General features: G+C 39.4%; 1 protein-coding gene across 3 annotated transcripts in view; it reads right to left on the bottom strand.

The window, feature by feature from the left end:
* Positions 1-1151: 1151 nt before the first annotated feature.
* Positions 1152-26779, bottom strand: part of LOC129725460 (calbindin-32) — a 231853-nt gene continuing 206225 nt past the window's right edge. For all 3 annotated transcript variants that reach the window (XM_055681334.1, XM_055681336.1, XM_055681335.1), the window contains 3 exons: positions 3784-3840; positions 3649-3720; positions 1152-3588 (listed from right to left, as the gene is read on the bottom strand). In XM_055681334.1, the coding sequence (XP_055537309.1) occupies positions 3445-3588; positions 3649-3720; positions 3784-3840 (273 nt within the window). In that variant the 3' untranslated portion in view covers positions 1152-3444. The remainder of the gene's footprint in view (positions 3589-3648; positions 3721-3783; positions 3841-26779) is intronic.

The following is a 26779-nucleotide window of genomic DNA, read 5'->3' as shown; positions in this document are numbered from 1 at the left end:
CATTAGAGCGAGAAAATAACACCATCACTTTTTCCCATAAATCTGTGTCCCATTCTAATGGAGATGGAGATGTTGAGACTTCAGAAAAACAAGCAACAACAACAAGAGATGTATTCAGCAACGATAACACAACATAAAAAATATCAAAAATGACAAAGATGTCATATATTTATGCAAAAAATACCTGTAAGGTTCCAATTGTATACCATAAAAAACTTACCGTAACACCGTTATCAGATAAAGGCTATAGGCAGGCCCGGATAAAAGGGGAGTGAGGAGCAATGCCCTGGGCTTCCCGACTCGAGGGGCCACTCGGAAGCATCGAAAGACAAAGTGAAGACCTTTTTTGCTCGTCACTTTCCAACGGAGAATCATTTGATTTTCAGTTCGCAATTATCTCCCCTCTAAATGTTTTAAGAAACGAGGGCTCCACGAAAACATCCAAATACGGCCCTGACTATAGGGGTGCGCGGTGCTTCAACTAGAGAAGTCCAGTGGAGCCCTTTTATATTATTTACAAATGAACAAAAGTCGCTTTTTACGCGGGGGATACATGCCGCGTAAAAAAACGGGTAAATTTCGGAATCTGCGTAAAAAAAACGCGTAAATTCCGGAATCCGCGTAAAAAAAACCAGCGTTAATTCTGCATTCCGAGTGAAGGGGAATCGAAATCCGCGCAAAAAATATACCGCGTAAATTCCGGAATACGCGTAAAAATAAACAATAAATAAACGATAATTATCAAAATATATCCACCACTATCGTATAATAATACCGAAACATTTCTCTTGAAAATAAAGTTGTCTAGCTCCTAGATGTCAGAAATATTGAACACGTTAAAAAATTTAAAAAATGTCAGAAATGGAATTGTTAAAAAAGTGGAAAATATTAAAATGTAAAATATGTTAACAAAAACATAAAAATTGTTGAATTGCTAAAATTGTTAAACCATTAATAAAATACGTCAAATATATCACAAACATAGAAAACTAAAACAACAGAAATAATAAATATATTGACATGAAGAAACTATCAAATCGAATGTTAAAAATTCAATGAATTGTTTGAGAGGTGGTGACTACTTTTGCAATCTTGAGGGCCCTGATGAACGAGGATAGAACAAATTCTCGGATCAAGCAAAACAAATCGTGCAAGCAGTTGGTAATACAGAGTTTTATTGATACTCACCATTATTGTTAACAATCATTTTCGTTAAAGTTACAAATAAGCTAGGAATTTCGTTCATCACCGTTTTGCGTGCGCACCGCGATCAAATCAAGTTTCGAAACTACTCCGTAATAAATATATTGTTATATGTATTGAGTTTTCCTACGCGATCGTTTGCTGTCTTCTTTATTCGAGATTTGGGAACACAAAACAAGGGGGGACATAGAATTTCTGAAACCGTAGCCAACAGAACATTGTTTCTGCGATTCAACTTAACTGCTTATAAACATCTTTCTCTAGGTTGTGCCGTAAATAAGTTTAGGAAAATAACAACCACTCTACAACAGCGAAGGAAGGGAAAATATCTTTTCATTTTAAATATATTTTCTCGGGTCAGCAATTCTCCATATAACAACAATAACAGTTAGAAGTGAATTAGAATAGGTTTCTGTTTCTTTTATAACATTTATACAGTGGCGGGCATAATTAGGCTTGTTTTGATTAGAACGTGTGGAAATTATCTCTTTGTTCTCGCTCACACTGCTGCGCTTTCTGCGATCAACGTTTTTAAATGGCCGGAATTTTGGATTGCTTTGCAATCATTCGAACTCAACTTTTTTTCCTAGAACTTCATTTACGGTTTCTCGTGCTCTTCTTGTCCACTCATACTGGGTCAGGTTAATATTTAAGGGTACGGAATAGGTTTGGAACGAGTAACAGCTATCAGGTAGTGATATATAGAGAAATCTGAGAATTTAGAGAAAGGGTTGGAAAAAATGGTGACGGATTTTTTTCTCTTATTTTTAGGTAGAGAGGGAGGAGGGGGTGACTAGTAGCTTAAACACGAGTTAACATCAACTTGTTCGAGGCTGTGTATTGGATATAAACATTAAGCTTTGTGATTTTTCTGAGTTTGTTTGAATATGTTCTGTTTTTTTTTTTTAATTTTTCTTTGTCGTACGTTTGGCACACCGTATTTCTGCTTGTTCTTTTCGGTCTGCCGAAAAAGCTTGTGAAACGTGGAACCGTTTTTATCCACCATCTTCTTGCTTCCAATCAGTTAGGCCATAACTAGTTATATTTCTAGCAATCAGCGTGCGTTGGGTTTGTTAATTAATTTGCGTATAAGTATTCTTTGTTTTATAGTTTTGTTTTTCATACGTTAATGCACATCTTTTTCTTCCGGTTATGAATGAACTAACTTCATCACACGGTTGTACGACCATTTTACTGTTTATATCAGGTAGAGAGTTTACAATTGTGATTTTGGTTTCTAATTGTAGCAGAATCATCGCCACTCGTGTGTTTAGAGCATTAAACATTATTTAGGGTACAGAAAAAGGAGGAAAAGTTGCGTACCTTTGTCAGGAACTCGATCTAAATGACTAACCTACACTAGTGGCAAAGCACTTTTTTCAGTATTTTTCTGATATTTGAAAGTGATGAAGCTTCAAGGTGTTATTTTAAAGGAAGTGTTGGCATGGGAACAAAGTTTGGTTGGAAATCATGGCAATCTTGCATCAGTTAAAGCTGTAACTAGCCATGCGCTCTCAGTGATGATTACTTTGGTGGAGGCGCGTGGTTATCCACCATATTGTGTGAAAAAAATTCTGAAACCGTGATTTCGGTTGCCTTCAACTATTTTGTCCCGTTTTTTTTTCACCTAACGTTCCATTCTGCTTTCAAAAAGTAAGAAATTATGTTTATTAGACGGATTAACTTGTGCTCTGCTGCTTCCACTCTCTGCTCTGCGTAAACGTTTTCGGATTTGCCGATATCCGAAATTTCGCCAATTATTAATGTGTGTGTGCAAGTGTTCTGCTAAAAATTTTGCTTAGTTGATCGTTTAACTACTTATTTGAACAACTTCTCGATCGGCTCGCCAATTATCCTCCAATTAGTTTTTGCATTTGGTGACCTTTGAATCACTACTATTAAGTTGTTTATTTTTTCGTTTTCGCTACGGAATTGGTGTTTAAAGGCCAGCGGCACCGGCTAAAGTTTTGTATTTGTTTCCTAGGCTTTTCTATCTTTTCGTGTGAGTCGCCGATAGAAGTCTCTCACGCGTTCTTCTACTGGTGGATTATGCTGATGTTGCTGTGAATGATCCCCGCCACCAGTGCCTCCGCCCAGACCCATCAACATCCTGAGCTTCGCGATCGGCTGCATGGCCGATGCGAATGACAACGAACCGGACCGGGAGGTGCGACGGTGCGACGAAGAGGACGATGGCGTTGGCAGCGGCGGGTGCGAATCGAGAGAAGTATAGTCACCATATTACTGCTCGTCCTCTGGGGGCTGTTTGGCCAGCGCCAGCAGGATCATCGTCAGTTCTTTGCGCGAAATTTTGCCATCCTTGTCGTAGCCAACACCCCGCAGAATTGTTTCCTCAAATTCGTTTAGGTCCTGGGCGTCATAATCCTGAACGTGAAAGACGTGAAATTTTTGATAAAAGAAATAAACTCTTGAGCTTAAGCTTACCTTCTTCACTAACTCTAGTAAATCTTTAAGGAATCCTCTCAGCTCCTCATTCTCAATCGCGCCGTTATTATCCTGCAAACAAACAGACCATCAGAAACATCAAAAAAGTAAACAATCATTTCACTCTAAACCTACCCTATCGTAGAGGGAGAACACCTTTTCGATATCCTCTTTTGTCAGCTTGGCAGCACCCTGAAGGAAAAAAATAAACCAAAAGCAACAACGCATTAGCAAAACAATCGAAAACCTTTTTTTTCTCGCCATTCCCCGAGCTTTTCAGCTCTTGGCCCTCGAACAATTCGAAACGCAGCATTTCCAACGATTAATTAACAACGCTAACAACTTCAACTGCACCGCGCGTCCTGCGGCTGTCATAATTTTCCGAAACATAGAAAAAAAAGAGCAGAAACTGGACAGAAGAAGAAGAAACGCGAAATGAATGATGAACACACACGAAAAACGGAACAAAAACACTCAATCTACTATTCAAATGAAAGATTTTACAAATGTTGAGGACACATAGAAATTCCACAACAAAGCAGCGTCGCGGTTGTTTTTTGATGTTAGTCTATGTTGCTTTCCTCGACGTTGACCTAGAAATCTTGTTTGTTTTTTTTTTTTTTTGTGCGCGGAAACTAGGAAGTTGTGCTTTTGTAAGGCGGCGAAAAGCACACATGAAAGGCCAGCAGAGAGAAAGCTACAAGTGCAAACAAATAGAACGAAAATAACGCTGGAGATACATGCCTATTTACATATCAGCACATATGGTTATGGTGAACCGGAACGCCGGGTAATGAATATTATGATGTGGTTTTGTTTTTTTTTTCGTATGTACGGTCCTGATGAAACGTGCGAAACAGATGAAACAGCCACTTCCATTGAGAGAAGGGTGAACGGCGGAAATTGTTCGTTTGTGGCTTAATGGAGATGAGAGTCTATTAATTGCAAAGTTTTGCCACATCAAATGGGCACGTGCGACGTTAAGGTAGAATAGGGCGAAAAACTACTGTTGAGTCTAGACTTTGTCAGGGCAGAATTGAAGCGCATAGCTAGCTAATTGTTTTGGATTCGTCTCTGTGATAATTTAAAGCTTTAAAATGTATTACTTGATGAAAAATCTTTTGAGTTCAAACGAAAAAGTTGGCAGTATAAAAAGTATGTTGAGTATGTGTCCAAAATGAGTAAAAATGCGTTAAAAATCAGCTAAAATACTTTCATAACTTTCACTTTGACTGTAATGGACAACGGCAACCACGTAGAAGCTCTTTATACGGACTTTAGCAAGGCATTTGACAGAATCGACATACCTTTATTGCTCTTCAAGCTCGAAAAATACGAAACTGAAACAAAATTTTTGGAATGGCTGCAGTCATACTTATCAAATCGAACACATATAGTCCGCTTTCAAAATTCCTTTTCAAACCCAATAAAAGTAACTTCTGGGGTTCCTCAAGGTTCTCACCTGGGCCCTCTTCTTTTTATATTATACGTAAATGACATTTACTTTCTTCTTAAGTCAATACATGTACTTGTATATGCTGACGACATGAAGCTCTTTATAGAAATAACCAATGCAGAAGACTTCGAAATATTCCAGAATGAAATTAATGTATTCTACACTTGGTGCAACAAAAGTCTACTACAACTCAACATTAAAAAATGTAATTCAATAGCCTTCAGCAGAAAAACAGTAACACCACCAACAGACGTTTTCCTAGGAAATCAACCAGTAGAAAAATGCAAAATCGTAAGGGACCTAGGCGTAGTCTTAGACTTCAAACTTACATTCGTAGAACATTATAACACAATAATCAACAAAGCAAATAGTATGCTGGGCTTTATAAAACGCTTCGGCCACAATTTTAAAGACCCATATACAATCAAACTATTGTATATTACATACGTCCGACCAATTCTGGAATATTGTAGCATTGTATGGAATCCATATATTGTCACACATGAAGAACGCATTGAATCTGTCCAAAAACAACTTCTTTTGTACGCGCTTCGTAAGCTGAATTGGACAGCATTCCCCTTACCATCATATGAAGCACGCTGCATGCTTATAGACTTACAAGCACTTAAAGAACGCCGCGAACTTTCAATGCTTTATTTTATCAATGACATTATTTCTCAACGCGTGCAATTTACTAAATTATTATCACAACTAAATTTTTATGCACCCAGTCGTCAATTAAGAAATCGTAAAATATTTCGGAAAACTCTCACAGAACTAACTACTCAAAAAATGGCCCAGCAAATCGCATGATGCGTGACTATAATCAGCACTGCGAAAATATCGACATCACCATGGGCCTAAATTAATCCACCTAGTGGTGCAGAAACCTATGTTATACTAACTATTACTTTATACACATTTGGCCAGTCACTTACAAATCGTATACCATCATAAGTCCGATTTCAATAATGAATGCAATGAGTTTGAAAGATAGTTTTCAGAGCGTTAACTAAAGACGATCATTGAATTAAAGCTTGACGTGGTTTTTGCAAATAGTATGAATGTTATCACTGGAGTACATGAGTTTATTTTTTCGTTCACAAACCAATTTTCAAATGCTGGCTAGAAGTACCTAATTGAATTTTTTGACGTAGGACTACGTCCAACCGCACTATATCGAGATACATTCTGCGGAAACTAAAACCAAGGTGTAACGTTGGAATGAAAGATTTCAAACGGTAATACAATAATTTATGTATCGTAGGATTGATAAAATGATGGACAATTTTGTGATTCCTAAATTATTATTATCATTTCATTGTTGAACAGTGAAAATTTCATAAAAGTTTCAAAGTCGAATTTTCACGAACAATGTACCAATCACATGCGAGCACGCCTGGCACAGACTTCATGAGTAGACACCAACTGCCTGCTGTTATATATGTATAGCAGTGGCAAAAAAAATGACAGAATCTCCCCGTCCCAATATGTCAACTAATGTTTGCTTCCATAAGCCTAGACTATTTTGATGTCTTGAAGGTGAAGCTTTTTCGGGAATTTCGTAATCACCTTCACTATCAGACAGTTTTACGTTCTGCTGTTAGAATTTTATTAAAACTGATGTCTCGAAGGAAAACATGCTGGCACAGGCAACAGTACTGCACCGAGCAATGTATGAATAGAGCGCAGGTCACTCGTCGTCTATCAGTGCAGTAGAACTCGATATTCATTTGTGTGCAGCCAAGCCAAGTGAAGACTATATTGCCGCTGTCGACGCACAGTGGGGTGTGTTGGGTTAACGCGTAGGTATCGTTTTGCGATCTGGAACACAATTGAATTGCCGTTTGAATTGCCTTCTTCTTCTTTTTCTTGTTTCGTATAGTAGCAAATATCAGAATTCAATATGATTAATCGGGTGCCGCAAAATACGGTGCGCCACCAGGGACAACAAAATTCTTTACGTGTCGGTACAGGTAGATAGCAGGGTATATAAATTAGGTTCATTGTACAGATAAAATGCGTTGTTTATTCTATTACTCTACACTCTGTTTTTCTCATGTCCATTTTAAATTTTCTTTGAATATACATTTTTGTTTAAAAACTGTAATTCTTTATCGTTATTGTTTGCACGAACTCTCTTTGCCGCTTGCTGATCGGAGAGTGAGCCATCGTTCACAATACAAATAAATATTGTTTAAATTTTACTAAATCGTACTCAATTTTGGTCTGCATAGAAACTTGTCTTTTCGCGGATCGTCTGTATCAAAATGAATGATATTCATCAATATTAAAAATAATATTTTTTGTTCTAAAATAGAGTGCTGCAAAAAAATAAACAAAATATAGACCCCGTTCGATTTTGCCAAACACGACACGGCAGAAATTTTCTGTTGCCAAGATTGAACCATGCCAAAAATTAACGGTTCTCTTTTCATGACTTCTTTTCATAGATATTTCCACCAATGAACTAGTTTTAGTTTCAAGTCGTTTGCGGTGTCGCTTTATGAATCAAGGCTGAAGACCTAGATACTTGATATTACTACCCGAGTAATTAGAGGCTTAGTACTGCTTAGATCATGATCATTATATTACCGGCACATGTTGCGGTCATATTCCAGGAACCGTTTTACCGATTCCGGTCATCCGCTACGGCAACATAAAGAGCCAAAATACCCTTCTTTTGGAGAATGTTGAGCTTAAATTGGTTGAAATAATCAAGAAAACTAAGAAATGTGATTAGACATAATCGCTCGTTTTTGGCACATGTGTATTAAAAACGAAGCGTGCCAAAAGTGAAACGAGCTCAAATCAAACAGAGCCTCAAAGGGAAATATGAAACTATTGTACTGCCCATAATCGCATATCAGTCCCACCTGCATTTTGTCGTTCGTCTAGAGAAGTTATGGTAAATGTCTATCTCATTATATTATGTCGAAAATATGGGAATGAACCACGCGCAACAGCTGAAATAACTTAAGGAAGGATAATACCTTAACGCGCTGTTTTGTCAACTTGATGAAAATGAAGCTGGGACTGATATGCGATTATGGGCAGTGTAGTCCTACGTCAACTATGCGGTCGTGTCTTGAATACCACCCTCCTACTATTTTTTGAGATAATCGAACGTGGGTAAACAGTAATAGATAACAATGATGCTGATTTCACACTAGAACATCAAACATGTATGTTAGTTTCATGCGGTTCTACTTTTTCGCTTTATTTTCAGAAATCGCAGGACGTAGATTTATGAATCAGCATCAAGTTTTTTTTACGAATTGAAGCAAACTTCTACAAACCTGCTCTCGAAATATAGTTTAGAATTATACAGGAAAAAAATATAGCTATTGATGAAAGTTGTCAATTTATTTCTATCTAAAAGGCATTATTTTAAAATGAAGGTTCTCCACGATCTTTGAGGATTTTAGATTTTCAGAGTGTAGGTGAGAACATTATTCTTTTCGAAGGCCTAGGCTGTATGAAAAAATCCGAAATAAAGACTTTTTAAATCTTGCTGCGATAACGAGAAGTGGACACTTAGTCTTAAATTAGAAAGCAATATTTATATCTTACATGAGCATAGTGTATCATTCATAGAGATAAGTGACTTTTCAGCTGCGCACACTAGTAAACGTGTACAGTAGGGTGGGGAAAAAATATCGATTTTCCAGAACCAAGCTTTTTTGGTTCCTTTTGGGGACCCAAACAACCCTAAACTTACCGGAAGTCAATTGGTTTTGTCTCCGCTTGGCGCATTGCATTTCAAATTTGTATGGAAATTTATATGGGAAAACCTACTTTTTTGCATTTACCTTTCTAGAGAGCTCAACAACACTCTAATAATGCGCTACATTATGTTAAAGTATAGTATTTTAAAATCCTAACAACTTTGCTGAAGACACTGAAGAGCTAGGACGTCCATAAGAAGAGCTATAGCTGTTCAAAGTTGAGTATGTCGATTTAAATGCAGAAAATCTTGTTTTCTGCCAACATTACCAATGTACTGGTGTCAGCAGGATTACCATCAGAAGTAACCTGTCGTAACGAGTTTATACACTCAGCTGGATCAAGCAAACAAATTTAGGTCAACATTCTAGGCGTAGGTAGAATCTACAACGTGTTTCTGAGGTCACTTCTGATGGGAATCTGACTGACGCCGGTACACTGGCAGTGTTGGAAGAAAACATGATTTGCAACATAAATTTCGACATAGTCAACTTTGAACAGCTCTTGTATTTTTTTGGGACACCCTAGCTCTTTAGTGTCTTCGGCCAAAATGTTAGGCATCAAAAAGCCTTTCATTTGAAGTCACGAAACCTATGATTTGAGCCATTTTGAGCTCTTTAGAATGAAAAATGTAAAAAAGTTTATTTTTCCATACAAACCTCCATATAAATTTGAAATGCAATGCGTAAAGCGGAGACGACACCAATCGACTTCCGATTAATTTAGGATTGTTAATGGCCCCAAAAAGAACAAAAAAAAACTTGGTTCTGGCCTTCTGCTATCAAGTTTCGTTTTTTCCATATAACGATTCCCCACCCTAGTGTACAGCCATGTAGAGTTGCTTCAACACTTTTTCCTAATTTTGCTGATTACGTTCACCAGCTACTTTAGATTCCTGGTCACAAATTCAACATAAAATAAGTATTCAACTGAAAAATTTCCAGCTGTTCGAAACGTAGCATTGCAAACAAAACAGCGATTTATTTGTTTTTTTCTCAACGGGTGGCACCAACACATTCGTACGTAAATAGGTCTATGCATCTTTAATAAAGCTTTTCAAAATATCTGCATCGCTAATTGTGTTACATGTGCAAACTGTGGGATCAGATTTTGCTACAATGCTTGGCTTCCGAAAGCTGTAAATGTTTCTTACTCTTCGCAAATCTAGGTTCAACGTACAATTTAGTATACATTTTATAAGAAGTGAGGACGGGAGCTTCGGAAGAAAAGGAGCTAAGTAAGCATTGCAGTTTCTTCTAAAATCTGGTTCAAATTTCTAAGAAAAAGCTTAAGGGTAATTTATTTACACCAGTTAAGACGCACTACGAAGAGTGTAAAGATTATGAAAAGTTGTCCATGATTGTTGATTTCCTTTGAGAAGTAAATAATGATACGAAAAAAAGAGGGATAGAGAAGAAGAAAGAGCAATGAGAGGGAAAAATTATCCAGAAAGTAAAATATCCCATGTCTTAAATATAATTTGGTCAAAACTCTACAATTCAAGCAACCAATAAAAGATCGCACTCAGTATGATTTTCAATGATCTCTGGGGCTTTCATTCGATCATGCGAACTTCAAAATCGGAATATGCGTTCTGTAAAGAAAGTTTTTTTTGTTATTTTTCTTTGGGTCGATTTTGATATACTACACATATAAACAACATATTTACACATACATACATAAAGGCACACATACACAAACATACATAAATTGTTCAATTCGTCGATCTGAGTAAATTGGTATGCAACACATGGCTCTCCGTGCCATTAATTTTGCCTTAAAAGTTAAATTTCTTATATAAAAAATACTCTTTGATCAATATTTTAAAATCTAAGCCACTAATCAAAAATCCACTCGGTAGCATTCTGGGAGAGCACAGTAGCCTTTTTGTGCATATAAAATCATCAAAATCGGATATTGCGTTCTGTAAGAAAGGTGTGTTAGTATTTTGCGGCACATACATACAGACAACATACACACACACACACACACACACATACACACACACGAACAGACATTGCTCAGTTCGTCGAACTGAGTCGAATGGTATGTACGATTCGGCCCTCCGGATCATGGATCTATTTTGCGTTTTTCGACCGATTTTATAACCTTTGTTTAGTATAACAAAGGTAAAACGGCTAACTACTGGAAATAATGTATAGAATATAAGAAAACATTGTATTATTATAGCTGTAGTCTACATTTGCTTGACGTAATTAAAAAAAAAAAATATCCAAAAAATGTGTTAAAAATGTACCTACACTCAAAAATGAATTAAAATATATTTAACATGTGAAAACGGGTTAAAAATAATGTGTCAATAATACTAATCTACTTCCCAAGCAACAATTGAAACATAATAAAAAAATAAATTGTGATTATTTGTTGCACTAATGAAATTCCGAGGTTTTAAGAAACATTTTTGTTACTACGATGAAATTGTAATGAGACAAGCAACAACTAAAGTTGCATCGCTGCTTCAAAAATCTTCACACCAACAACGAAATTCGCGAGGTTGGATTTGTTGTTGAAACGTGTAAACGGCATTTGAAAGCCTAACCTTCACTGAATAGATCTAGTGGGTGGAGCATATAGGTTGCCAACGTGATGCTTGCGAGAAACACAAAACAAACACACAAAAATACTTCTAAAAGTTGCTGTCATGTTCAGAAGCCATGTAACAGCAACTTTTGCTCGATCGTTCGCCTTATATTTGTTTTTGAGATGAGGTTATTTACTGCGTTGTAACTTTTGCGTACTTGGACTAGAAGTCGTCCAAAAGGTGTGGGTCTCTGAAGCGAAATGTGATAAATTGGTTTGAATTTCATTATCACCCTGAGGTACTGATGGATTGAAGAAGCAAAATTAAAACTCGTTATGACCATTAGCATGATAAGGGAAGCAATATTCAAAACTGAGCCATGAACTTGCAAGTGTTTCTACAGTAAATGACGTAAATAGTACAAACGAGAAAAGTAAATAGAAATTGATAACTGGACTTGAATCCTCAAATTTCTGGAAATAATCAAAGATAAATCGCTATACAGACAATCTCTTTCCATTCTGATCATTTGCCATTTTACAATCTTACCACAACGCCATGAAGTTTCTATCGCGCCCTAGTTGCTGCTACGATACATCTTCGTAGCTGAAATTTTACCATGCAGCATTTACCATGTTGTTATCAAATTCCATGCATTAGTTCATACACATTGCTGTTTCATTCTTGAAACTTGTGCTGAAACAACGAAAATGTTGCAATTGGCTCCACCTCCTGCGCTTTTTTGTCATTGTATAAGAAACTGAGATGTAACTGCAACTTTATTTCGCATAAGAAATTGTTGCTGTGATGCACAAAGTTCATAATCGAAACAAATTTTGCTGCTTGGGATTATTATACTTATCTAATTAATTTCGGTTTTTGTATTTTCTAAGCCGGTTTTTTCTTATGAGCTTCTATAGTTAGAATACTTTAATGGAATGTATTCGGGAGGCGTATCTTAAGCTTTGATCATAATTCTAAACAACATGCAAATCAATCCTGATGTTTCGACAACTTGCAACTAGTAAAGGTTTCCAGTACGAGATACATTTTGTCATTTAATTTATTAATAGGCTCTGGCTCTATATTAGGCTGAGATACTCGTTAATTTTGTGGCCAGAATAACGTTAATGATATAATATATTAGATTAACTTATCCTAAATATTCGTTTTAGAATTATTCTTTGGTGCTTCTGCGCTGCTAAAATATATATAAAAACCATGCAAACATTTTTTCATAGTGTTTTCAAAAATTAATTGAAGCACGACATTGAGGAGATGGGTATTGAGGAATACCTCTAACCCAGGGTTTTGGAAACACTATAGTACAGAAATTACCTTGCCAAAGATTCAAAGCGATTTACCATTAAAGGGATAATAATTAATATGTTTCACAAGCTTTTGATCGTGTTTTGCATAACAATCTCATACATAAGTGAGTGATTTTTTTTTTAAAGAGGCTTTGCCTAATTTGGCATTCATCTCTGGAGTAAGTTTGATTTCTCCACAAGGGTAATCAATTCAGTACCTTAAGCCTTTCCCGCTCATGGTGACTCTAAAGCACCAAGAATTATAACCATCATATCTTAAACTAAAATAGTTTATTGTGCTTACGATTGTTCCATAAACTTTTATATGCAGCCTCAGAGCATCACTGGGCATTTTCTTCAAAATACTACAGTTGACAGTAATTTTAATTAGTCTACAAAGTGTTCAGCTTTGAATTTTTTTTGTGAGCGGGAGAGGGTTAGGGATTGGCCTCAAGATGTTCACTGTAATGAAGTTCAATCTACATGTACGCTAAATTTATCTTGCGTCCCTCAAGTGTCTATTCTTGGTCTACTTTCATTTATACATATGGGTCATTCCATACGAAGTGTACATGCCACTTGGACACGACCATCACAGATTTTGCTCCAAATTGGGGGAATTATTCATCTACTGTCTCTTTGGAAAAATTCACAATTTTGGTGTCGATTGGAATACCCTCCGCTCTCTAGGACCCCCCTCTTTGTTGCAAAGTCGCCCAATTTTTTGTCAAAAATCTCTTTTTTTCTTTTTCTGACAATTCATAGACGAGAGATATCCGAAAAATACTGATAGATGAATTTTGAAGAAAAAAAAACAAGAAATCCAGAAAAAATAAGAGTTTTGACCTGAAGTGTTGCCAGATAAATTATGTTTGTATTTGAAAACTAAATTTACAATTTTCGACAAATGCAGCCATTTTTATTTTAAATTTGATAATTTCATCGTGTTCCTTGGAAAATTTCACATAGGAAACAACTATCATCCCGAGGTAATATGAGCCAATCTCGAGATATAACATTTTTACGAAAAAAGTTGAAAACTTCGTAATTAATTTATTTTATAATTTATAGACGTAAGACACCATAAAAAAGTGATAGGTGAATTTTGAAGTAAATAAACCAAGGAATCCAGAAAAATATTGTTTTTGACCGGAAGTGTTGCCAGATAGATTATTTTTGTGTTTTAAAACTAAATTTGCATTTTTCGGCCAATGCAGCTAATTTTATTTTAAATTTGATGGTTTCATAGTGTTTCTCGGAAAATTTTACGTGAGAAGCATTTTACGTAAGTAATATGAGCCAATCTTGAGATATAACATTTTTACGCAAAACTAGTGCCTAGTGTGGTTGGTAACGTCTCCGCCAACCACGCTTGACGCCTGGGTTCGAATCCCACCGCCGACATAGGTGTCGATGGTTGTGAGGTAGCGTGATCCACTCACAACCAACCCAACTGGTCTAGATTCAATCCTAGCCGACACCGGGAGATTTTCTGAGGCGAAAAATCTCTGGGATCACGCCTTCCATCGCATGAGGAAGTAAAGCCGTTGGCGCCGGTCCGTTAATAAACGGGTCGTGAGTTAGGGACCTGGGTGTGGAGTCCGCCTCCCTGGGCGTCGGTAATTGGCCACAACAGTGGCGGAAATAGACCGACGGAAAATAAGCGAGAATAAAAAAAAAATAATTACGAAATTCAGAACTATTTTCGTAAAAATGCTATATCTCGAGATTGGCTCATATAACCACGGGATAATAAGTGTTTCTTACGTAAAATTTGCCAAACAATACGATAAAACCATCAAATTTAAAACAAAATTAGCTGCATTTGCCGAAAAATGCAAATTTAGTTTCAAAATACAACAATAATTTATCTGGCAACCCTTCCGGTCAAAAATAATATTTTTTCTGGATCCCTTGGTTTATTTTCTTTAAAATTCACCAATACTATTTTTTCGGGTGTCTTACGTCTATAAATTGTGAAAAAAATTAATTACGAAGTTTGCAACTTTTTTCGTAAAAATGTTATATATCGAGATTGGCTCATATTACCTCGAGATGATAGTTGTTTCTTATGTGAAATTTTCCAAGGAACACGAAGAAACTATCAAATTTGAAATCAAATTGGCTGCATTTGCCGAAAAATGTAAATTTAGTTTTCAAATACAATAATTCATCTGGCAACACTCCCGGTCAAAACTCATATTTTTCCTGGATTCCTTGGTTTATTTTCTTCAAAAATCATCTTTCAATATTTTTCGGACATCTTACGTCTACGAATAGTAAGAAAAAGAAAAAAAGAGATTTTGAACGAAAAATGCGTGACTTTGCAATAAACAGGGGGGTCCCACAGAGCGGGGGGTATTCCAATCGACACCAAATTTGGGATTCTTCCAAAGTGACAGTAGATGAATAATTATCCCAACTTTGAGTAAAATCTGTGATGGTCGTGTCCAAGTTTGTGCTTTTTCGAGGTCACTTCGTATGGAATGACCCATATAATAATTGAAAATAAAAAATATTGATAGCTATGACTCATTATCATACTGAAACCTTTTTTAAATTTTGTGGCCAGAAAAGCTTTAATGATATTAGGGTATCGGCTCAATTATCGTCAGGTTTGTCCAACTATTCAACTATGATGAAGTCATAGAGAACTAAGCTTTTGCAGGGAGATAATCTGCATTATGAAGTACCATCATGCAAGAAACTAGCGCTATACGACATCAATCACCCCTTGACGATAATAGGTAAAACCTGACGATAATAGAGCCGGTACCCTATATAATTATTTCAATTATTCTAAATAACAGATATTATTGTGCTTTGACGCTGCCAGTAAAATGTTGAACTAAATTTTATTCAATTCAATGTTATGCACTTTAAAGTGCTTTAGAGAATTCTTTGAAGAAGAAAAACATTACATTACTCATTGCAAATCTTAAACCATCTTTCAAGCGCTTTTTCTAAACAACTGGAATATATTTCATACAGACTGTGAATCTTTATTGATTTTTCCACGAAGGCAATTAAGGTAGTAGTCCCTTAAGTTAAGTAGTTATCAAGCTGTATACTAAAATTAAGCTATATCTAGTTCCCAGCCTATTTAATGTGGCGTCCCTCAAGAATCTATTTTTGGTCCACTTTTATTTATGCTCTACATCACGACTTTACAACAAGCATAGCTTATTGCTTATTCCATTGATTCACAGTTGACGTTTAAACGTATTCTTGTAATAATGGCAAAAATGCCGCTAGTTAAATTAAATTCGAATTGATTTAATCCGTTTTATGAACTATATTTGTTCTTGTTAATCCTCGTACTTCTTTTACTTGTTAATCCTCGTACTTCTAATGATGTCAAATGTTTGACCATTGGTCAAAGAGTGAACTACAGGCTCAAGGATTGAAAAAATCGCATCGCAAAACAATCATTCGGGAATCATTTCTGAGAGTGCTATCAATAAGCTTTCGATCCCAGTAAACCTGTAATGAAGATTACATAAAGGTCATTCCATTCGAAGTGATCACGAAAAAGCACAAACTTGGCATCTACCATCACGGATTTGGCTCACAGTTGGGGAAGTTATTCTTCAGAATTCTTTTTGAAAAAATCCCAATTTTAGTGTCGATTGGAATACTCCCCGCTCTGTGGGACCGGACCCCCCTTCCTTATTGCAGAATAACGAATTTTTTGTTTAAAACCTCTTTCTCCTATCCTTTACAATTCATAGCCATAAGATAGATGATTGTTGACGAAAATAAAGAATTCAAACAAAAAAGAATTTTCGACCGGAAGTGTTGCCAGATAGATTATTTTTGTATTTAAAAATTTTTTCCGCAAATTCAGTCTAGGGTTTGCAAACCCGGGAACGATTTCCCCCCAGATCTCGGGAACAGAAATATTGATTCCCGGAATCCCGGGATTCCCAAGCTCTTCAAAAAATTTAGCAAGATTTAATATAATTTCCCATAAAATTTTGCAATGAAACTTAATATACTATCAAAACACGGAACTAGCGTCGTTGAAGTGTATAGCAGCTTTAAAGTGGGTATTATACGAAGTAAATATTTCTTTGAAATGACGGTCAATATTTACTTGCCGAGTACTATCAATTTATTTGCTTCGGTTATTCGTCGGAAATATTTGCTGTCTCATCAGTAAACAAAAAATTAGGCAAATATTTGCTTCGTCAAATGTCGTTCTTTGACAGCTATGTCACTACTGAGCGGATAGTGATTTCTTTTTTGTCCATTGATAAAAATTAAATTAAATTGATTAAGAAAATTTGAAACCCGCGAATCAATGCGACCAGAATTAAATAATTTAATAAAAACTCAGTCAGCGTAATTTGGGTCATGGCCGCGATTTCACACGAAAAATCATCTTTGAGATTAATTACGTATACATTCAAATGCTCTAAAGCTAACTTATTTAGAGTCATATTCAACAGATTATTAATTATTCTATCATTCGAGAGGCTAAATAACGTTCTAGTTGAACAATCAAAATTCTTACATGGAATTCTTCTCTCTAATCACTGGTGATACCAAATTAAAAGGGTTTGTTATGCCAATGAAAACTAGATTTACTATGCAGTTTATTTTTTAAAAATAATTCGCATCGTGTAATGGTATAGTAAATATATTTGATAAAAATTAGCGAAGTGGCTCTGATGTAAACTCGAATATGTTTTGTTTTGTAATTTATTTTTCATGCGAATTGATAATGAAATTGTAAACGATTTTAGGTACTTTTTTTTTTGAACTTTTTTTGAAATCTCAGTTTTGCTAAGAATTTCTTCCATTCCCATTCCCGGAGATTTGCTATTCCCGTTTCCCGGGAAATCAATTCCCGGGAATATTGCAAACCCTAATTCAGTCATTTTGATTTTAAATTTTGTAATTTCATTGTGTTCCATGGAAACTTTCACGTAAGAAACAACATCTCGAGGTAATATGAGTCAATCTCGTGATTTATCATTTTTACAGAGCGGAGGGTATTCCAATCGATAACAAAATGGGGGTTTTCTTTTCACGCAAGCAAGAGATTAAAGCGTCATTCTTTGATGAGTTCGTTCCAGAAATATTTGTTTCATGCGGGAACGGAAGATGGGTTGGTAACTGGCTGGGCAAGTGTCACTGGAGACCCTATTGTGGTCATCCCCCTCTGTCCTGTAACTCCTATCCCAACCTCCACGAGGTGCTGACCGGGATACAAGTAACCTTAACGGAGATCGGGTTACCAACTCCCGGTGGAAACTATGGTCGTATGCTGACTGGGATCGTACGTTGCTGTATCCCCATGTCAGGAACAGCGTACAACAGCGTCTGACTCGGAGCGGGCGGCTGAATTACGAAACGCGGTGCCTCGCCAACTATATCTAAGACGGCAGCTCCGTCGCGGGACTAGGTATCGCAGCCCTAGTAAGGCAGTATACCGAAGGTAAAATACTACAAACAATTTAGATATAAATAAGAACGGAATATTCGGCGAACGAAAAAGGACAACGATTATTGGAATCTCGGTACTTGGAATGTAAGGATTCTACTCGAACCGGCACGTGCAGGTATCTTGGCTAGAGAGCTGCAGAAGGTGAATGTGGAGGTTGCTGCCATGCAGGAGGTGAGGGGGCCGGAAACGGGAGAACGCGAATTCCGGGCAGTAGATCCTATTGCGGGCCCTTCATTTAGGTACCATGTCTACTACAGTGGCGGCGTGAAAACAGAAAGGGGAGTCGTTTTCGTGCTCAAAGGGATTAGATCCATCTATCCATCATTCGATGGAGACCGATCAGTGACCGTATATGCGTGTTGAGAATTAAGGGCAAATTTTTTAATTGCAGCCTGATAAATGTGTACGCACCTACCAGCGATAAACTCGTTGAAGAGAGGAGAAGTGCTATGAGCTTCTGGAAAAAACGTATAATGAGTGCCCAGGACACGACATCAAGATCGTCATCGGGGATGCAAATGCGTAGGTCGGACAGGAGAACTTCTTCCGCCACGTGATTGGTAGAAAAAGCCTCCACTCTACTACGAATGACAACGGGCTGAGGCTTTTCAATCTCGCTGCACACCTGGAGGTATCCAAATGGAGAGACCTGCTCTCAGATCGACGATGTTCTGATTGATTGTCGGCACTTCCCAGACGTTACGAACGCGAGGTCGTTTAGAGGACCAACCGTTGACTCGCCTCATTGTCTCGTGGTATTTAAGATTCGTGCCCGGTTTTAACGCGTTAAAATCCAGGACGACAAGGAGGATGCGGTTGAACATCTAACAGCTATCAACTGGAGAAGTGGCTACAGAGTACTCGCGGAAGGTTGATGAGCGGATCGAGGATCAAGTTGGAGGTAGCCTGAAGTGGAGGCATATCAGCACCACAGCGGGAAAAGTGTTGGGTACATCTGCGTCAGCCACGTCCAATGAATGGTTTGATGCTGAGTGCTAGCGAGCGACGGATGAAAAGAATCGCTGTGACTCGTCAGAGCATAGGAAGATACCGAGAAGCTAGAGCTGCTGGAAAAAGACTCCATCGCCGGAAGAAACGACAGCATTGGGAACGGGTTCTTGCGGAGGCGGAAGGTTGCTTCTCAAGGCACGATGCGAGAAACTTCTACAAGAAGATAATGGAATTAGGAACCGAAACGTGTCAGCCCCTGTCATGTGCAACGATAGGGAGGGGAACCTGATTACCGATAGAACGGTGGTACACTGTAGTGTGCTGTTGAATGGTGAAAAAACAGTGTAGTCGAAAAGAGCAGGATGGTGATTGAGGATGATGGCAAAGCTGTGGACCCACCATCAATGGACGAGGTTATGAAAGCAGTGAAAGAGCTGAAGAACTGCAATGTAGCTGGTAAGGACGCCGAACTTTTTAAAGTCGGGAGCGAACAGCTGTATCGTGCTTTACACCGGATCATGCTGAGAGTGTGGTTCGATGAAGTATTAACCTCGGACTGGTTGGAGGGTCTCACACTTGACTTTAGGGCAGCGTACAATACAGTTAAGAGAAATGAGTTATGGAAAATTATACTCAAACATGGTTTTCCAACAAAACTAATTAGGCTGATACGTGCTACCCTTGAAGGCTCCACAACATGCGTCAGGATAGCCGGTGAGATTTCAGACTCCATAATGACGTCAGATGGTTTGAAGCAGGGAGACGGGCTGTCAAGCATATTGTTCAACATCGCATTGGAGGGTGCTATACGGAGGACTGGCGTGCAAAGAAGCGGCACCATTATTAAGAAGTCTCACGTGCTTCTAGGTTTTGCGAACGATATCGACATCATTGGTATCAACCGTAGAGCAGTGGAAGAGGCCTTCAGACCTCTCAGGAGGGAAGCTGCGAGACAATAGCTGATCATCAACTCTGCCAGAACGAAATACATGGTGGCTGGTAGAGAGCGTGGTAGTCCACCGGATGTTGGTGCTGAGGTGGTGTTAGATGGGGAATCTGTTGAAGTAGTCGACGAATTTATTTACCTGGGTACCATCCTTGCTAACAACTACTTGACGCAAAATCGAGCCAGAGTACCAGAGAGAAACGGATTCAAGCATAATTCATGGGAATGCCGTTAGTGACAAGGACGTGGTTGCAAATTAGGGATATCCAGTTACGATAATCATCTGATACCGTATTCGGCCTCGCGTCCATACTCCCTGCATCTGTATGCCTAACAGGGTATCATCACGGTTTTTTTTTCAAATCTAGCTTGCAGCCAAAAGCCGACAAAGTCATTTTCAATTGACAATCGTCAGCTTACAATAACTTTATTAACCATCGTTTTCAACTGAAGAACATTTATTTCACTTTCGAGCACTTTGTGAGCCACATGTGAACGGATCGTATGCTCTTGCTTTGATTAAGACAATTGGAGGGTTCGAAAAGGAAAAGAATGGGTTTCATTTGAAAGCGAAGGTTGACAGCGTTACTATCACCTGACGGTTGTCAATTAAAAATTACTTCGAGTGCTGACGAAGACAGGGGACTTCCATAAGGTACTTCGCGCAAATAGACGGAAGAGGGAAATAAGGAAATCTGGACGACATGCGACGTAGAAGGGAGGAAGACTGAATCCATTTTTCTGCAAATTGGCATTTAACTTCTGTAATCCAAAGGATATAAAAAGTCGGTTATTCAAAATTGGTGCCGGAGTTACATTATAAGAAATTTGCATTTTCTACAGACGAATGCAATGGTGCCGTTAAGGTCCACCATTTTCGACAGAAAATTCTGAAAAATGGATGCTTTCTACTCATAGTTATAGCAACACAGACATTAAAATTTAGAGAGCAATTTTGTCCCATTAACCCCGAATCCAAAAATCTTAGATTGTGCTATAACTAGATAACAAGAGAATATTCATTCTGTGCCGAACACGCATCAGTACTGGACGTGTTTGGTGATCGGTCCGATAGAGTATAAAACAAAAGACGTGTGAACAAGTGTTGGCATTGTTTGCCTGGTCAAGTGAAATAAATCCGGGTTCAAGGTCGTGCCTTTGTGCAACTGTTTCGCATCGTGACTGCCAGCTGGTGCGTAAGCCGATTTGGCTGCTGGCTGGATTGTGCTACAGCAGTGGACGAGACACAAACGAGGAAAAAGAAGAAGCCATCAGTGTCAGCGAGTTGTATCGCTGTGTGGAGTGATCTCACACCTGGCTCGCTGCTGGTGGCTGTTTGGTGCTGCTGTATTGGTGCTGCTGGCTGTAACGGCTGCTACTTCGAACGATCGGACAACCAACCTTACTGGAAGGGAGAAATAAAAAGGTACGTGTTCTTGTCCGCGCTAGTGCGCTAGATTTAGCGCGATGGATGTAGATCCCTCGCCTCCCGCGCCACCATCCCCGAACCCCTCTGACCCTGACCCTTCTGTTACCCCCTCCCCTGTTCATTCTTCAGTCCCCCCTCGCCCCAGGCTTTACCCAGACGGAGCCCAGGGCAGCTATACTGTTCATTTTCGGCCAAAGGCAGGACCGAAATCGAAAAAGTTGAACCTCTTGCAGATTTCTAAAGACCTGACGAAGGAGTACAAGGGCGTGACCGAAATTTCCAAGGTCCGGCCTAACAAGCTCCGTGTCGTGGTCGGTAACCTGAAAGAGGCCAACGATATAGCTTGCTCTGAGCTCTTCACACGCGAGTATCGCGTTTACATACCCGCACGAGACGTGGAGATCGACGGTGTCATAACCGATTCGAGTCTGTCCGTCGAGTGTATACTACAAAGTGCCAAAGGGTGCTTTAAGAACAAAACGTGTCCCGAAGTAAAGGTGCTCGACTGCAAGCAATTGCGGTCAGCATCGATCATCGGTGGCAAAACAGTATACACTCCGTCAGACTCGTTTCGAGTTACGTTCGCCGGGTCTGCACTACCAAGCCACGTCTCGATCCACCGGGTTCGTCTCCCTGTGAGGCTCTACGTGCCCCGCGTCATGAACTGCCTGAATTGCAAGCAGTTAGGCCATACAGCCGCCTACTGCTGCAATAAGGCACGTTGTGGCAAGTGTGGGGAGTCTCATGCGGAATATTCTTGCAGTGTTAACGCTGAAAAGTGTATTCACTGCGGAGAAAATCTGCATGAGCTCTCGACATGTGCGGTGTACATGCAGCGCAGGGATAAAATAAAACGGTCTCTCAAAGAGCGTTCAAAGCGTTCCTACGCTGACATGCTGAAGAAGACCGTTACCACTTCTCCCGTTACTTCGAACCCCTTCGATCTGTTGTCCTCTGATGAAACCGATTCTGACGATTCACCAGCGGGAGCATCTTACGCCAATCCTGGGGAGTCTAGAAAGAGGAAAAATATTTCCTCTCCTAAACTTCCCAGAAAAGGTCCTAAGATTTCTCAAAGTGAAATGAAAGTTACAAACAAACCAAACAGTGCTGCGGAAAAACCGAAGCAAACTCCTCCTGGGCTGGCAAATTTAAAGTCCCAGAAGGAGTTCCCAGCACTGCCAGGAACATCTAAAACCCCAGTTGCTCCTTTTACACTCCCAGTTGATGAAACAAACTCTGGATTAGTGAAATTTTCTGACATTGTGGACTGGATTTTTGAAACTTTCAATGTACCCGATCCAATTAAAATTTTTCTTACAGCATTCCTCCCAACAGTTAGATCATTTTTGAAGCAGTTGACTGCCCAATGGCCTCTCCTTGCAGCGATTGTATCCTTCGATGCCTAATTCAACTGCGTATATGAAGGATTCTATCTCTGTCTTACAGTGGAATTGTAGAAGTATTTTACCAAAAATTGATTCGTTTAAAGTTTTGATAAATAAAAACAAATGCGATGCATTTTCCCTTTGTGAAACTTGGCTTACTTCAAATATTGATCTCAACTTCCATGATTTTAATATTATTCGCCTTGATCGAGACACCCCATATGGAGGAGTACTTTTAGGGATTAAAAAGTGCTATTCTTTCTATCGTATTAACCTCCCCTCGATTCCAGGCATCGAAGTTGTCGCATGTCAAATGACAATACAAGGTAAAGAGCTTTGTATTGCCTCAATATATATTCCCCCCAGAGCACAGGTTGGGCAACGGCTGCTCTTTGATTTAATAGAACTTCTTCCCTCGCCACGTTTGATTTTGGGAGACTTCAACTCTCATGGCGTGGCTTGGGGTTCCCCATACAATGATAACCGCTCCTCTTTAATCTATAACCTTTGCGATGACTTCGACATGACTATTTTAAACAACGGTGAAATGACACGTATCCCGAAACCTCCAGCGCGCCCAAGCGCTTTGGATCTATCCTTATGTTCGACGTCGCTACGGTTGGATTGCACATGGAAGGTAATCCTCGATCCTCACGGTAGCGACCATCTGCCTATTCTTATTTCAATTACTAACGGGTCAACTCGCATGCGACCAATTGACATTCCGTATGACCTCACACGAAATGTCGATTGGAAGTTATACGAGGAAATGATTTCAAAAGCGGTCGAGTCGATTCAACATCATTCACCACTTGAAGAATACAACCTCCTCGCGGGCTTGATTCTCGACGCCGCGTTGCAAGCCCAAACGAAGAAATATCCCGGCGTAACGATCAAAGAACGGCCTCCCACTCCGTGGTGGGACCAAGAGTGCTCCGATGTCTACACGCAAAGATCCGACGCGTTTAAGGCCTACCAGACGGGAGGTATACCTGGCGACTATTTACGGTATTCGGAGCTTGATACCAAGCTTAAAAGCTTGGCTAAAGCAAAGAAACGTGGATATTGGCGTCGGTTCGTGAACGAGACGTCGAGGGAGACATCGATGAGCACTCTTTGGAACACAGCCCGAAGAATGCGGAATCGCGTAACGGTCAACGAAAGCGAGGAGTCTTCAAGTAGGTGGATATTTGATTTTGCCAGGAAAGTATGTCCGGACTCTGTTCCTGAGCAAAATATTGTTCGCGATGCGTCTCCGGGCCACGACGCGATAGAATCACCTTTTACGATGGCAGAATTTTCAGTTGCCCTCCTGTCCTGTAACAATAACGCGCCTGGATTAGATAGAATCAAATTCAACTTGTTGAAGAATCTACCCGGCAATGCCAAGAGGCGCTTGTTGAACTTGTTCAATAAGTTCCTGGAGCAAAACATTGTACCGCAGGATTGGAGGCAAGTGAAGGTGATCGCCATCCAAAAACCAGGGAAACCAGCTTCTAATCACAACTCTTATAGGCCGATTGCAATGCTATCCTGTATCCGGAAATTGATGGAAAAAATGATACTCCGTCGTTTAGACCACTGGGTCGAATCAAATGGTCTACTATCAGAAACTCAATTTGGCTTCCGCCGTGCCAAAGGGACGAATGATTGTCTTGCGTTGCTTTCAACAGATATTCAGCTGGCGTATGCTCGTAAAGAACAAATGGCGTCTGCGTTCTTGGACATTAAGGGGGCTTTTGATTCCGTTTCTATTGACATTCTTTCGGGTAAACTTCACCGAGAAGGATTTTCTCCAATTTTGAACAATTTTTTGCACAACTTGTTGTCCGAAAAGCACATGCATTTTACGCATGGCGATTTGGCAACTTTTCGCATTAGCTACATGGGTCTTCCCCAGGGCTCATGTTTAAGCCCCCTTCTTTACAACTTTTATGTAAATGACATCGACGAATGTCTGGCAAACTCATGCACGATAAGACAACTTGCAGACGACAGTGTAATCTCTGTTACAGGAGCCAAAGCTGCCGATTTGCAAGGACCATTGCAAGATACCTTGGACAATTTGTCTGCTTGGGCTTTACAGCTAGGTATCGAATTCTCTCCGGAGAAGACTGAGATAGTAGTTTTTTCTAGGAAGCATGAACCTGCTCAGCTTCAAACACAATTAATGGGTAAAACGATTTCTCAGGTTTTGGTACACAAATATCTTGGTGTCTGGTTCGACTCTAAAGGCACCTGGGGTTGTCACGTGAGGTATCTGATGGAAAAATGTCAACAAAGAGTGAATTTTCTTCGTACAATAACCGGACAATGGTGGGGAGCCCATCCAGGAGACCTTATAAGGCTTTACCAAACAACGATATTGTCTGTTATTGAATACGGGTGTTTCTGCTTCCGCTCCGCAGCAAACACACATTTGATCAAACTGGAGCGAATACAATATCGTTGTTTGCGTATCGCCTTAGGTTGCATGCAGTCGACCCATACGATGAGTTTGGAGGTTTTAGCTGGAGTACTACCATTGAAAAACCGCTTCTGGAGCCTGTCTTCTCGTATTCTAATCAAATGTGAGGTCTTGAACCGTCCCGTGATTGAAAATTTTGAAAGGTTAATCGAACTTCATTCTCAAACCCGTTTTATGACATTGTATTTCAATCACATGTCCCAAAATATTAACCCTTCTTCGAATATTCCAAATCGTGTCGACTTATCAAATACTTCTGATTCTACTGTGTTTTTCGATACATCCATGATAGAAGAAACTCGTGGAATCCCGGATCATTTACGCGTGCAGCAGATCCCTAAAATTTTTTCCAATAAATATCGAAACATCAACTGCGACAATATGTACTACACTGACGGATCACTTCTTGATGGGTCCACTGGCTTCGGTATCTTCAATAACAATTTAACCGTCTCCCATAAGCTCGATAATCCTGCTTCTGTTTACGTCGCAGAATTAGCTGCAATTCAGTACACCCTAGGGATTATCGAAAAAATGCCCACGGACCATTATTTCATCTTTACGGACAGTCTCAGTTCCATTGAGGCTCTCCGATCGATGAAAGATGTTAAGCACTCTCCGTATTTCCTGGGGAAAATACGGGAACATCTGAGTGCTTTATCCGAAAAATCTACTCAGATTACCTTAGCGTGGGTCCCTTCTCACTGCTCGATACCGGGTAATGAGAAAGCAGACTCTTTGGCTAAGGTGGGCGCAACAAACGGTGATATTTATGAAAGACCAATTGCCTTTAATGAATTTTTCGCACTTGTACGTCAGAATACGATCATCAGTTGGCAAAATGCTTGGACCAGAGGGGAATTGGGAAGGTGGTTACATTCCATAATCCCCAAAGTATCGACGAACCCGTGGTTCAAGGGGTTGGATGTAGGTCGGGATTTCATTTGCGTGATGTCCCGGCTTATGTCCAATCACTATAGATTTGACGCGCTCCTCCGTCGTGTTGGGCTCGGGGAAAGTGGTATCTGTGCCTGTGGTGAAGGTTATCACGACATAGAGCATGTGGTTTGGTCATGCCCTGTACACCGTGACGCCAGGTCTAAATTAATAGCTTCCCTGCAGGCCGAGGGTAGACAGCCGGCTGTTCCTGTTCGTGATGTCTTGGCGAGCCGTGACCTATCCTACATGTCCCTTATATACGTTTTCCTGAAATCCATCCACGCCCCAGTCTAGTCCCGTTCCCCTCCGTCTACACCCAACAAAACGACAAGAACACGTTTGAACCTTAAGCACAAAACCAGCAACCAGACCCCGCACAATAGAACCAGGACCCAAGGACTACGAGCCTCTGTCCCAACTCACGACATCGTGGCTCAGCAGAACGAATCCATACATGCCATTCGACGATTATCAGACGACCATTGAACAACAAAACACTGATTGGAAATCCCATGCTAGTTTTAA

The sequence above is a fragment of the Wyeomyia smithii genome, chromosome 2, assembly GCF_029784165.1.
Source record: "Wyeomyia smithii strain HCP4-BCI-WySm-NY-G18 chromosome 2, ASM2978416v1, whole genome shotgun sequence".
In the NCBI taxonomy this organism is placed as follows: domain Eukaryota; kingdom Metazoa; phylum Arthropoda; class Insecta; order Diptera; family Culicidae; genus Wyeomyia; species Wyeomyia smithii.
This window is presented reverse-complemented; position numbering and strand designations above follow the sequence as displayed.